This window comes from Chanodichthys erythropterus, chromosome 2 (assembly GCF_024489055.1).
Source record: "Chanodichthys erythropterus isolate Z2021 chromosome 2, ASM2448905v1, whole genome shotgun sequence".
In the NCBI taxonomy this organism is placed as follows: domain Eukaryota; kingdom Metazoa; phylum Chordata; class Actinopteri; order Cypriniformes; family Xenocyprididae; genus Chanodichthys; species Chanodichthys erythropterus.
In genome coordinates this window covers 35,632,033-35,645,365 of record NC_090222.1, presented here as the reverse complement: position 1 = coordinate 35,645,365, position 13,333 = coordinate 35,632,033, and the positions used below count along the sequence as shown (strand labels likewise).

The 13,333-nt window shown below is 37.6% G+C and overlaps 1 protein-coding gene across 1 annotated transcript in view; it reads right to left on the bottom strand.

Annotated features, from left to right (window-relative positions):
- Positions 1 to 13,333, bottom strand: part of thsd7ab (thrombospondin, type I, domain containing 7Ab) — a 146,627-nt gene that overhangs the window by 62,244 nt on the left and 71,050 nt on the right. Inside the window, exons 4-7 of the mRNA XM_067410961.1 lie at positions 11,290 to 11,471; positions 7,298 to 7,366; positions 3,241 to 3,396; positions 1,637 to 1,840 (exon numbers count right to left, since the gene is read on the bottom strand). Of these exons, the coding sequence (XP_067267062.1) occupies positions 1,637 to 1,840; positions 3,241 to 3,396; positions 7,298 to 7,366; positions 11,290 to 11,471 (611 nt within the window). The remainder of the gene's footprint in view (positions 1 to 1,636; positions 1,841 to 3,240; positions 3,397 to 7,297; positions 7,367 to 11,289; positions 11,472 to 13,333) is intronic.

The following is a 13,333-nucleotide window of genomic DNA, read 5'->3' as shown; positions in this document are numbered from 1 at the left end:
CCCGTGATCTTCGGGCCCTTAGACGGCACTGCATCATATACAGGAATGCTACTGTAATGGAAATCACAACATGGGCTCAGAAATACTTCCAGAAAACATTGTCGGTGAACACAATCCACCGTGCCATACGCGTTGCTAAAACTCTATAGGTCAAAAAGAAGCCATATCTAAACATGATCCAGAAGCGCAGGCGTTTTCTCTGGGCCAAGGCCCATTTAAAATGGACTGTGGCAAAGTGAAAAACTGTTTTCTGGTCAGATGAATCCAAATTTGAAGTTCTTTTTGGAAAACTGGGACGCCATGTCATCCGGACTAAAGAGGACAAGGACAACCCAAGTTGTTATCAGCGCTCAGTTCAGAAGCCTGCATCTCTGATGGTATGGGGTTGCATGAGTGCGTGTGGCATGGGCAGCTTACACATCTGGAAAGGCACCATCAATGCTGAAAGGTATATCCAAGTTCTAGAACAACATATGCTCCTATCCAGATGTCGTCTCTTTCAGGGAAGACCTTGCATTTTCCAACATGACAATGCCAGACCACATACTGCATCAATTACAACATCATGGCTGCGTAGAAGAAGGATCCGGGTACTGAAATGGCCAGCCTGCAGTCAAGATCTTTCACCCATAGAAAACATTTGGTGCATCATAAAGAGGAAGATGCGACAAAGAAGACCTAAGACAGTTGAGCAACTAGAAGCCTGTATTAGACAAGAATGGGACAAAATTCCTATTCCTAAACTTGAGCAACTTGTCTCCTCAGTCCCCAGACGTTTGCAGACTGTTATAAAAAGAAGAGGTAAACATGGCCTTGTCCCAACTTTTTTGAGATGTGTTGATGCCCTGAAATTTAAAATCAACTTATTTTTCCCTTAAAATGATACATTTTCTCAGTTTAAACATTTGATATGTCATCTTTGTTGTATTCTGAATAAAATATTGAAATTTGAAACTTCCACATCATTGGATTCTGTTTTCATTCACAATTTGTACAGTGTCCCAACTTTTTTGGAATCGGGTTTGAAGATTAATGATGTTCGATTTTTGAACTAATCGTTCTTATAAGCCGGTAACCAGATAAGCTGGTTCACAGAATCTAACTGAATTGAACTTTAGTTCCGGGTTGATGATATAAGACTCCAATGTAGCACGCATGCTCCTTGTGCAGTACCAAATGAGCCAATAAGCATGTCCAGATGGGTTATAGAACCAAAAAAGGGTGCTCAGAAAACCATCACATTTGGTTGCTTTTTGAGTCAGACATGACCAAAAAGCTGACTTTCAGCTCTTCATGTAGATTTGATTTGTTAATAACCCATTTGCACATGCTTATTGGCTCATTCGGTGCTCCACAATGAGAGTGTGTTTTGCGTCATCATCAGCCCAGAACTAAAGTTCGATTCAGTTTGATTCGTTCATTGTTCGATTCCATAAACCAGCTTGACTGGTTACCACACCAGCCTAAAAGAATGATTTGTTCAAGAATCGAACATCACTACTACAGAGATCACAATCCCCAATGACAGATATCCTGTGATAATATTTGTAACTCAAATGATATTTAGGAAGGTAAACTCGTCTTTATAGTGCTTCAGTAAACCTGGCATTTTGCAAAAGACAACAGTGTTTAATACCTTCATTGTTGATGCAGCGGACCTGTGGAATCTGAGTTCCCTCTCCGCAGTCCATGTCTTCATCAGGGATACATGCCTCTAGCTTGACTAGCTGCCAGTTAAAACAGCTGGGATCATCACACGGGATGGCCTCCACCAGGTGAGGACAGTTCCCCTCGCCACCCGTGGGGTCATTAGTGATTGTACGTCGTCTGAACTTGAAACCTGCAAATAAACATAATGGAAAAAGTCTATGAATTGCCTTCATCCCTAGTGGTATTTGGACACTTTAGTCCACACTTTAAAATGTCACTGAATTAGGACAAAATTTGAAACCAAGTGGCATCAATATAATTTTTTCTGAGACATTTTCCCGAGTTCATATGAACCGACTCATCTTAAAAGGGGATTTTTGGTGGATGTGTGATATTTCATTAAATTGATTTTTTAGGGTGGTTCCTATAAAACTCTCAAGAACGTATCCAATTCACATTTCAGTCTAAATTTAAAAGGAAAATAAATAATATTTTGCATAAAGTAAGTCAAACCTCTTTTTCTACATTATGACTTTTTTTTTTATTACAATTAAGGACCCCCCATATTCTCATTACCATAAAGCAATGAAATTTCAGTACTGTTCAATGTAGAAAAAAGAAACAAAAAAAAAAAACAGAATATATTAAATCACAAAGTATTTAATTACTTCTACTATTAAATAATGCTGATTCAAAAAAATAAATACATAAAAAAAGTAAATCACAGTTTTTTCTACTATAAATACATGAGAAATACATATATATAAGAAAATTTGGGGCAAATGTGCATAAAAAATATTGTTGCAATAGAAACATATATTATGGCATTAAAAATGGGCCTTTTAAAATAAAAATAAAATATTAAAAAACAGGCCATGAATGGGGCTTTTATTTAGATGTAATAGCCATAGGTCTATGTGTTTTTTTGTTTTTCGGCCAAAGTGACTTTCATCTAGGCTACACTTTATTTTGATGGTCCACTTTAGACATTTTACTAACTATAAGTAACTTTGCTACTACATGTCAACTAACTCTCATTAGAGTATTAGTAGACTGCTAGGTGTTAGTAGAATACTGTAAGTTGACATGTAGTTGCAAAGTTACATATAGTCAGTAGAATGTGTGTTGGGGAGCATCAAAATAACATGTTAACAGATATAAAGCAGACAGTCTACTAATACTCTAATGAAAGTTAGTTGAAATGGAGCTGCAAAGTTACTTATAGTTAGTAGAATGTCTAAAGTGGACCATCAAAATAAAGTGTTACCTTCATCTAAAATGGTTTTTGAGAGATTCACATGTTAGCTCTTGTAAGTTCATCTGTGTGCATTGGGTATGTACTGTTACAATCGAAACTTTAAGACATTTTTGTTGCACAATTGCTGCCGATATGCTGCAAAGAAGCATCCTTGACCAATAATTTAAGATAATAGTGAAATCAAAAGGAAATATTGTATTCTGGCTTGATCTGAGTCTCGCAGATGATATTCAGCAAAACATAAACTGCAAAATAGCTCTTTAAAAATATTGTCTCTCAGTAAACACGTAAACTCTTTTTCGTGAATATATTATTGTTTCAGTCATGTTTACCTTTCTTCACAACCCGTTCATCACAATTCTCAAAGGTGCAGGGCCCCCAGGCGCCCCACGGGGACAGTTCACACTCCACAGGGCACGGGATGTGACACAGCTGCGTGGTACTTGGAGACGTTCCCTTGCAGAGCCGAATGTCTACGGGTTGTGATGCTATAACACAAACACATACATTAAAACACTGCAATAAGACTCGCACATGGGGACGACACATGGCGGACAATTAGGTTTATGTAACTGCAGGAAACAACAAATGGCCACATTTAACACACTCCGAAGAATATCCATTCCCAGTTGCATCTCAGCTAAGGAAAAACAGGAGAAAACCAGAATCTCCACAGATTTTATCATAATTTAAATGCACAACATTTTTTTTATTCAATATTTTGACTAATTTGATCATGTTTCCAGTTAACAATTCTAAAAATAAATGATAAAATGAAATAAAATAATTCTTGAATAATAATAAATAATAATAATAATAATAATAATTAATAATAGTAATTAAAAGAAATAAGACATGCAAAAACGTTGTTTATTGATGCACTGGTCAATTGTGAGATTTTGGGCAATTTGGCTTTTCACAACATGTTGTTTCAGACCAGTGGAAAGAAAACATCTAAAATAGACTTAAATGTTTATTTTACTGCACTTTATCTATTCACATTTGTAGATTGCAAAGACTGTAGATTGCTGTTTTCTCAAAATTAGTTTTATCTCCTGTACTGAGCCAGAAATCTTCACTTCAGTAGAATTATGTCAACAAAATGAAACAAATTTGAACCTGGCTTTATCCAATGTTAAGAGTTCTGGTCTGAACATTAGTGCACATTTAATTAGTTAATGCCTCATATGCATATGTAACACTAATGTAATCAATCCATTATTGAAATATGGTGATATATTAGTTGTATTATTTTTTATTTTTTTTACCCTATTCACCTTGGATGGATGATCAATCAATCAATCAATCAATCAATCAATCAATCAATCAATCAATCAATCAATCAATCAATCAATCAATCAATCAATCAATCAATCAATCAATCCATGGGTGGAATGTGGTTATATCTATTCATTTTTAACCCTATTCACCTGGGATTTCACCTGGGATAATCAATGTGAACCAAATCCGTAAATCCTATCTGGACTCAGTGTGAAACTATAAAATCCAAACTCAAAACATAAACAACAGTAATGCATTAATGTTTTAACACAGGATTTTCCTGTCGGCTTGATGGGTGACAGGTGACATGACTGCTGCGTTTGTATCAAAGCGAGGTAAACTCTTCTCGTGGAGCTCTCCCATACTGATATGTGGTGAGTTCTGCTCTCTAGAGATTTCTAAAACGAAATGTTCTCCACATGCACAGATTGTGAGCTAAAAAGTACAAGAAGATTGACTGCGCCACAGACCTTCAAAAAAACAAAAATTGTTTGAACTCTGGAAAACGAGCAGGGGGAATAACAGTTCACCCAGTTCAACTGTTCTAGTGCCGCATGTTCCCGAAATTAATAGAGAGACAGATTTCAGTGTAATGCACCATCATCTAAGTTAGCATAACACTGCACAGGTTGTCCTTGTTTATGTGCCAGATGGTCTAGACCTTCTGCGCAAACTTTCTTTCTAATCAAAGTTTGCAGTGTGTGCCTGCTTTGACAAACTCAGGTGGACAGGCTTAGCTTCGAGCATGAGAATGATTTGGTATTCGGTAGCTGTTTGAAAATAGATGAAAAACCCGAGGTGGCCTTGCGATTTATTGATACCGTACAAAAGTTTGAGGTTGGTAAGATTGAAAAAAAAAAAAAAAAGATTTTAAAAGAAGTTTCTTCTGCTCACTGCATTTATTTGATCAGTAATACAGTAAAAACAGTAATAGTGTGAAATATTATTACCATTTAAAATAATTGTTTTCTATTCAAATATATTTTAAAATGGAATTTATTTCTGTGACGCAAATCTGAATTTTCAGCATCATTACTCCAGTCTTCAGTGTCACATGATCCTTAAGAAATCATTCTAATTTGCTGATTTGCTGCTCAAGAAACATTTATTATTATTATTATTATTAATGTTGAAAACATTGTGCTGCTTCATATTTTTGACACATTTGTAAGAATTCTTTGAATAGAAAGGTCAAAAGAACAGCACACACCAATCAGGCATTACATTATGACCACCTTCCTAATATTGTGTGTCTTTTGCTGCCAAAACAGCCCTGACCCGTCAAGGCATGGACTCCTCTAGACCCCTGAAGGTGTGCTGTTGTATCTGACACCAAGATGTTAGCAGCAGATCCTTTAAGTCCTGTAAGTTGTGAGGTGGAGCCTCCATGGATCGAACTTGTTTGTTCAGCACATCCCGCAGATGCTCGACTGGATTGAGATCTGGGGAATTTGGAGGCCAAGTCAACACCTCAAACTCGTTGTTGTGCTCCTCAAACCATTCCTGAACCATTTTTGCTTTGTGGCAGGACATTATTATCCTGCTGAAAGAGGCCACAGCCACCAGGGAGTACCGTTTCCATGAAAGGGTGTACACGGTCTGCAACAATGCTTAGGTAGGTGGTACGTGTCAAAGTAACATCCACCTGGATGGCAGGACCCAAGGTTTCCCAGCAGAACATTGCCCAAAGCATCACACTGCCTCCGCCGGCTTGCCTTCTTCCCATAGTGCATCCTGGTGCCATGTGTTCCCCAGGTAAGCGACGCACACGCACCCATCCATTCACGTGATGTAAAAGAAAATGTGATTCATCAGACCAGGCCACCTTCTTCCATTGCTCCGTGTTCCAGTTCTGATGCTCACGTGTCCACTGTTGGCACTTTCGGCGTTGGACAGGGGTCAGCATGGGCATGGCTGGTCTGCGGCTATTCAGCTCCATACGCAACAAACTGACGCACTGTGTATTCTGACACCTTTCTATCAGAACCAGCATTAACTTCTTGAACAGTTTGAGCTACAGTAGCTTGTCTGTTGGATCGGACCACACGGGCCAGCCTTCGCTTCCCATGTGCGTCAATGAGCCTTGGCCGACCCTGACCCTGTCTCCAGTTCACCACTGTTCCTTCCTTGGAGCACTTTTTAAAGATACTGACCACTGCAGACCGGGAACACCCCAAAAGAGCTGCAGTTTGGAGATGCTCTGACCCAGTCGTCTAGCCATCACAATTTGGCCCTTGTCAAACTCGCTCAAATCCTTTTTCCTGCTTTCAACTTTGAGGACAAAATGTTCACTGGCTGCCTATTATATCCCACCCACTAACAGGTGCCGTGATGAAGAGATAATCAGTGTTATAATCATCTGTCAGTGGTCATAATGTTATGCCTGATCGGTAAATATTTAAAACGGAAATCTTCTGTAACATTATAAATATCTTTAATGTTACTGTTGATTAATTTAATGTGTTCTTGCTGAATAAAAGTTAATTAAGTTTATTAATTCTTTAAAAAAAATCGTACTGATCCCAAACTTTTGAACAGTATTGTACATATCGATATATGCATGATTAGTAAAATAACTGCAGTCTGGCTTCGCTCTATGTTATAAAGCTCATGAAATCTAAGGTAGAATGGTCTAGTTTAAAATGCTTCTTCGTTTCTATTGAGGAAGAGCATATAGTAAGGAGCTGTCAGCAGGGCAGTCATTGGCAATCAATCTCTGTCACTTGTCTGGTGCCCAGAGGAGAGCGTTGACTAAAACACAGGCTGTTGCATCAGTACATACGCTTGTAATGAGCTCTCTATGGACACAAACACTTACAAAAATACAGAAAGTAAACAGACTAAGCGAACAAAATATGTAAACATGCCTTAGGCAAAGAGATTTGATCAAACAAAGACCATCATTTCAGACACAGAAAGGAAAAGATAGAGTAAAATAAAATAAAATTTAATTAATTTTTTTCAACTAAATGTCCATGTACTTAATCTGTGGCATGCTTTTGATAATCACAGTCAATCATTGTGCTTAAGTGTTGGTTATACTTTCAAAACAATATTGGTACATGAAAGATACCTAAAACATTCCTTTAAAGGTGTTAAAAATCTTACCTGAGATCTCAAAGGTGATAGACAGGAGAGGAGGGACACTAGGCACCTGGCCATTTGGAGACTGACCTTCTACAAAACACACAAACACCAACTCCAGCGAACTACTGCTAATAAGCATCATTCAGAAGGGACAAATACAAATACTATAACTATGAGCTCTATACTGTGACTATTTACAGAATATTTCAGCTCTAAAGGGATAATGCAAGGCATAAGCTGGTTAGCTTTAACTATCCTGAGCTGTGACGTCAAATGCAGCAGATAAGAGAAAATATAAGCCCATTTGACCTTTTAAGAGCCCTCGAAAAAATACACTACAAATAAAATTATATCCATTTAATCACAATGCACAGCCACTTTTGAATGGTCATCAAAAATATACTTTTTAGCAGCATAAAGGCATGGTTACACTGAGGGGTTGCATTAGAAATAAAGATTTTCTGTCATTTGGATGGACTAGGTTGTACATTTTCCATCATGCTGTACTCTTATCTGTCAGTAGAATATTAAAAACTCTTGTTTCTCTCCTTAAATCCTCACTCACAGCTCTCTGTCGATTTTTACCTTTTATTTTCTCATTTTTTTCATGAAATGAATCGACCAGCCAACTTATTTTTATCTGTCAAAACAACAGAAAGCATTGTCATTTACCAGCAGTGCCAAACAGTCCATGCCTCCAGTCCAACTTTTTGGTTTCTGTCACATTTGGTTGAATTCCCTTATAAAACAGACATTTTTTCAAAGTAGACTCCAAATCCAATCGAATTTCATGGCAGTTTATTCAGGGTACTAAGGCATCGCCTTCATTGACTTTCATTCAGACAGTAATGTGATAATGTGAGTTATAAGCCGGTTAGCTTTTACTTGTGCCCAAATCTCAGACAGTCAAAAGCCACAGGATTCCTCGAACACTCTCAACAATCAAGCTTCTTCAATGGTTTTTTTGTAGCACCTAGCAAGGAATTCTCTTCTCATCAAGAACTATTTTCATTTTCTGCATTATATGGAACTCAAGGATTCTCTTATGACATTATATTAAACTTAAATATTCTCCTATAGCATCATATGGAACTTTAAACTGATTATATTGTGAAATCAAATGTAACTTATTAAGATTCTCTTGTGAAGATTATTAAGATTCATTTACAGCATCATATGAAATGTACAACGATTGTCTTATAGCTTCATATGGAACTTATAAAGGTTTACTTATGGCATAAAGCTTAAAGTATAAAGATTCCCTTATAGCAGGGGTGGGGAACGTTGATCCTGGAGGGTCATTGTCCTGCAGAGTTTGAAAAAAATACTCACCTGCATGTAATTTTAGTAATCCTAAAGACCTTGATTAGCTTCAGTTGTGTTTAATTAGGGTTGGAGCTAAACTCTGCAGGACAATGGCTCTCCAGGATCAACGTTCCCCACCCCTGCCTTATAGCATCAAATGAAACTTATAAAGATTAAGTTATGGCATCATATGAAACTTACAGTATAAAGATTATGTTATAGAATCAAATTTATCTTATAAAGATTCGCTTATGACATCATATGAAATGTATAAAAAATATCTTTAATGGAATCAAATAGAACTTATAAATATTCTCTTAGGGATTCAACTTGAACTTAAAAAGATTTACTTATGGCATCATATAAAACTTTCTTACGGAACCAAAAGGAACACAACTATTTTCTTTTGGAATCAAACTGAAGTAATAAAAAGTCACTTATGACATCATATGAATCTTATAAAGATTCTCTTATGGTTTCAAATGGAACTGATAAAGATTCTAATATGGAATCAAATAGAACTTATACATTTTTGCTTAAATGAAACTTTTAAAGGTTCCTTTATGGAATCAAATTGTAAGAAAAGTTATCCTATGTTATTCACTTTAACATCCTTTAGGAAACTCTTGATTTTAAGACAGTGAGGCCACCTGTGGGAAATAACGTTCTGTTCGTGCTATGAGAGCAATGTTGTATTCTTAGAAGAAAATGTAAATGAGCATCACTTCCAGATAGATTTGATGAAGGTTTCATCACATCAAAGAATCTTGAAGCTGACAACATCCTCCCAGGGAGAGAACATCATGACTCCATCAGTTGACTAACGCTCCAGCACATTTTCCCTTCAACTTTCTGCACCGTCTGCGTTCATGTATCTGCTGTCAGCGGTGCAGATTACCCCCCAGTGAAGTGAGGCATCTCCTGCACCATGCTGATAAGGGCACAGATTTCCCACCATACGCAGCTCCACCAGTGGCCTGTTTTAATAGCGGTTCTTTAACCAGAGCTTTTCATGCAGTCAGCGCTCATCTGCTCTAATGTGCGGGGACATGTGCGTTACGATAAGTTTCAATATGCTCACCATACAGTTCTGAGCATCAAAAGAGCGAGCAGGAGGAAGAGAGATAAAAAAGGTATTTTCTATGAAGATGGGTGGGCCACTAATCAAGTGATGGTGTGTGTGTGTGTGTGTGTGTGTGTGTGTGTGTGTGTGTGTGTGTGTGTGTGTGTGTGTGTGTGTGTGTGTGTGTGTGTGTGTGTGTGTGTGTGTGTGTGTGTGTGTGTGTGTGTGTGTGGAGAGCATGCAAAGAAATGCTGATGCAATATTTACAACAGAGTAAGAGATTTACAAGCATATGCGCATGGGTGACAGACAGAGAAGGCAGGGGAAAGAGAAAGAACATAAGAGATAGATCCATGTACTGTATTCTAGTATTTACATTATTTTAAATGGTATAAACATTTCTGCAAAGCAACAAATATCATGTTTTTATAGTAATTTTACTAGTGACCTATTTTTTGGAGGACGGACGGAAGGAAGGTAGGAAGGTCAGAAGGAAGGAATGAAAGAAGGCAGGAAGGAAGGAAGGAATGAAGGCAGGCAGGCAGGAAGGACGGAATGAAGGCAGGCATGAAGGAAGGAAATCAATGGATGAAGGCAGGGAAAGAGAAAGAACGTAAGAGATAGATCCATGTACTGTATTCTAGTAATTGCATTGTTCTTAGAGTTTAGACAAACATTTTTGAAAAACAAAATGTAAATTACAAAATGTAATGTTTTTATAGTAAATTTACTGGTGACCTATTTTTTGAAGGAAGGAAGGAAGGAATTAAAGACAGTAGTAAGGAAGGAAGGAAGGAGTAGTAAAAAAGGAAGGAAGGAAAGAAAGACGGTACAAAAGAAAAGAAGGAAGGAAGGAAGGAAGGAAGGAAGGAAGGAAGGAAGGAAGGAAGGAAGGAAGGAAGGAAGGAAGGAAGGAAGGAAGGAAGGAAGGAAGGAAGGAAGGAAGGAAGGAAGGAAGGAGGGAAAGAAGGATTTTTAGCAAAAAAGCACTTTAGCAAAAGCCTCTCTTCTCATGAAGAACCATTTACATTATCAGCGCCATATGAAACTTAAATTTATTTATGGAATCAAAAGGAAATGATAAAGATTCTCTAATAGATTCATAAAAACTTATGAAGATTTGTTCATGGCATCAAATCTAACAAATATATATATATATAATGTCAAGGAAGGATCCTCGGAAGCCAGAATTTCGATGATGCTACGTCATCAACATCCGTCAAAGGACTGTTCCAATGTCGAGGATCCTCGGAATTTCAATATCAATATATTTCAATATCAATCAATATCAATATCAAATCAATATCATTATATATATATATATATATTTATTTTTTTATTTTTTGCAAAGCAACATATAAATCACAAAATGTAATGTTATTATAGCAGATGTTTTGCTAGTGACCAATTTTTGGATCAATCAATCAATCGATCAATCAATATTGTTATTATTATTATAAATATTTATCACAGCTCAGGATAGTCAGTCTTCGCAGTTTTCATGGTTTGGGACTGAACACATTCTTGTGCCATCAGCCAATCACAGTTTTTTTCAGGTGACTGGCTCAGAAAAAAAACTTTTGTATGTTTGTGAGTAAAAATGACATACTTGTGTAATTTTACACTGTCAAATAGAAGCCTGTACCTTGTTTGTCTTTGTTGTTATTGATGTAACTGAGAAGTTCTGCATTGGCCTGGACGCAGTACACTTCCCTGCTCTGCACACCTCCACCACACAGTCCAGTCTGATTCCCACGCCGCCGGTCCTGCTGACTGAGCAGCGCGTCAACGCGACATTCACTCCATTCTGTGGTCCTCCAGGCATAACTAAAATTAACATGAAAAACATTAGACAGGCTATTATGTCCTAAATCTGTGCTTTGGGTCACACATACTGTAGCTGTAATAAATCTTCACCAAAAAACAATGTTCATACATTTAGGTTATGCGTCACTGTCATGTACTGTAGCAAGAGACATTACAAATGATAAACAAAGAGCCTCCAAACAAATGGTTGAATGCTTGAAAAAATGGATCTTGGAAGAATTTGAGACTTGCAGCAGTAAGTAAACACTACTTAACTTTTAGCAGTTAAGTTCATTTTCAGTAATTGAAATAAAACAGAAATAAAATATAAATATCAGATGAAAAACCTGAAAAAAAAAAATCAAATTCAGGAATTTAACTGGAATATAAAAGCATTTGGAAAGGCACACAGCAATTGAAATCTCTTCTAAAACCTTAAGGGAGAGACATACAGTATTATACTGTAACTTGTGTGTTTCATAATCTGAGAAGCAGAAGACTTCAGAATCTCAGTTCAACCTCCATTTAATCCTATTGCTGAAACTGAGATATTAAACAGATGTCATTTGTGATTTCTCTTTCCTACTTTCGTAATAGTGCGAAACAGAACTGCAAAACACTATCTTTTCGAGCTACCTATTCACAATACGTGGGAGACTCAGAAAGCGCCGTGTGTCCTGTGATGATTGTGCCAGTGTGGGCCATCTGTGAGAGAACGAGATTAGAGCACCGTCACCGTCTTAAGATCACTTCCATTTGTCAGTGCATTTCTCTTGGCTCGGGACCACAGACCAGCCCGATCCGTCTCACCCCGTTTCCATATGCTCATGTGCTGACTCTCACTGGCACCGCCGCTCACGCAGAGCAGGGGTCAACCGCCTCCCGACAGGGCCTCCTGCTCCACGCCGGCATTTCTCCATGAAGAGCATGAAAGCATTACAGTTGGCCATGCTGAGAAGTGACTGCTGTTTTTAGTACTTGTTTCATGTACATGCCCGTAGGATAGGAAAATCCCACATGAGATCTCTTTAATATCTCAATTGTATCTCCTTGACGGCAGAGATTAAATTGATTTCGAATTAGCTTAAAATAATATTTTTCAGTTACACAATGCTCCTGCTTCTCAGATTCTCCTCCAAAGAAAAAGACTATATTCCTCTAGAGAACTGTGATCAGATTTGCCAAGATGCCAAAGTCAAATATTTTAATGTGAGCTCAAACATTTCTCATCAAATTCTAACAGAACAGATGATCTGTGCTTCTATTCACATTCATTCTCAAACCAAGCTCATTGGAGAAATGTGTCTGTGGCGACATTTCTGCATAATGATGTTATGGGCAAATTCCAGTCGGAAGTGAGCACCCCTATGCCCTACTCACTCCAAAGGGAATAGTACTTGAAGTGGGGACTTTGGAGGGAGCAGGGCACTTGCATGTCATAATAGAGCAACATAATTTCCTCATTATCTTCAACTTAAATGTTACCATGACAATGCAGCGTGGCATCCACCACATCATAAGAGCTGCAAGTTTTTATCATGTTTTGTCCATCGTTACAGTGGCAATGACAGGATTTCACGAGTTGCAAGTAAACACTGACAGAAACTGACGTTCTACTATGTCTTTTTGTCAAAAGAGGATTTAGCTGGTTTTGCAGCAAAAGAAATTCAAGTTTGTTAAATACCAATGGATTGACTAAAGGGACATTTTTGAAAATAAGGCATTTCAATAACTGACTAATAACCGTTTCATTGCCATTAAAGTGAAATTACGGAACCTAAACCAAAGACTACATCACTCCTATTGTTTTGAATGGGAGAAAGTGCAATGCGCAATATGGCGGAATAAGTGCCGCCTTCTAAATAAGAGGCAATCGCTGATTG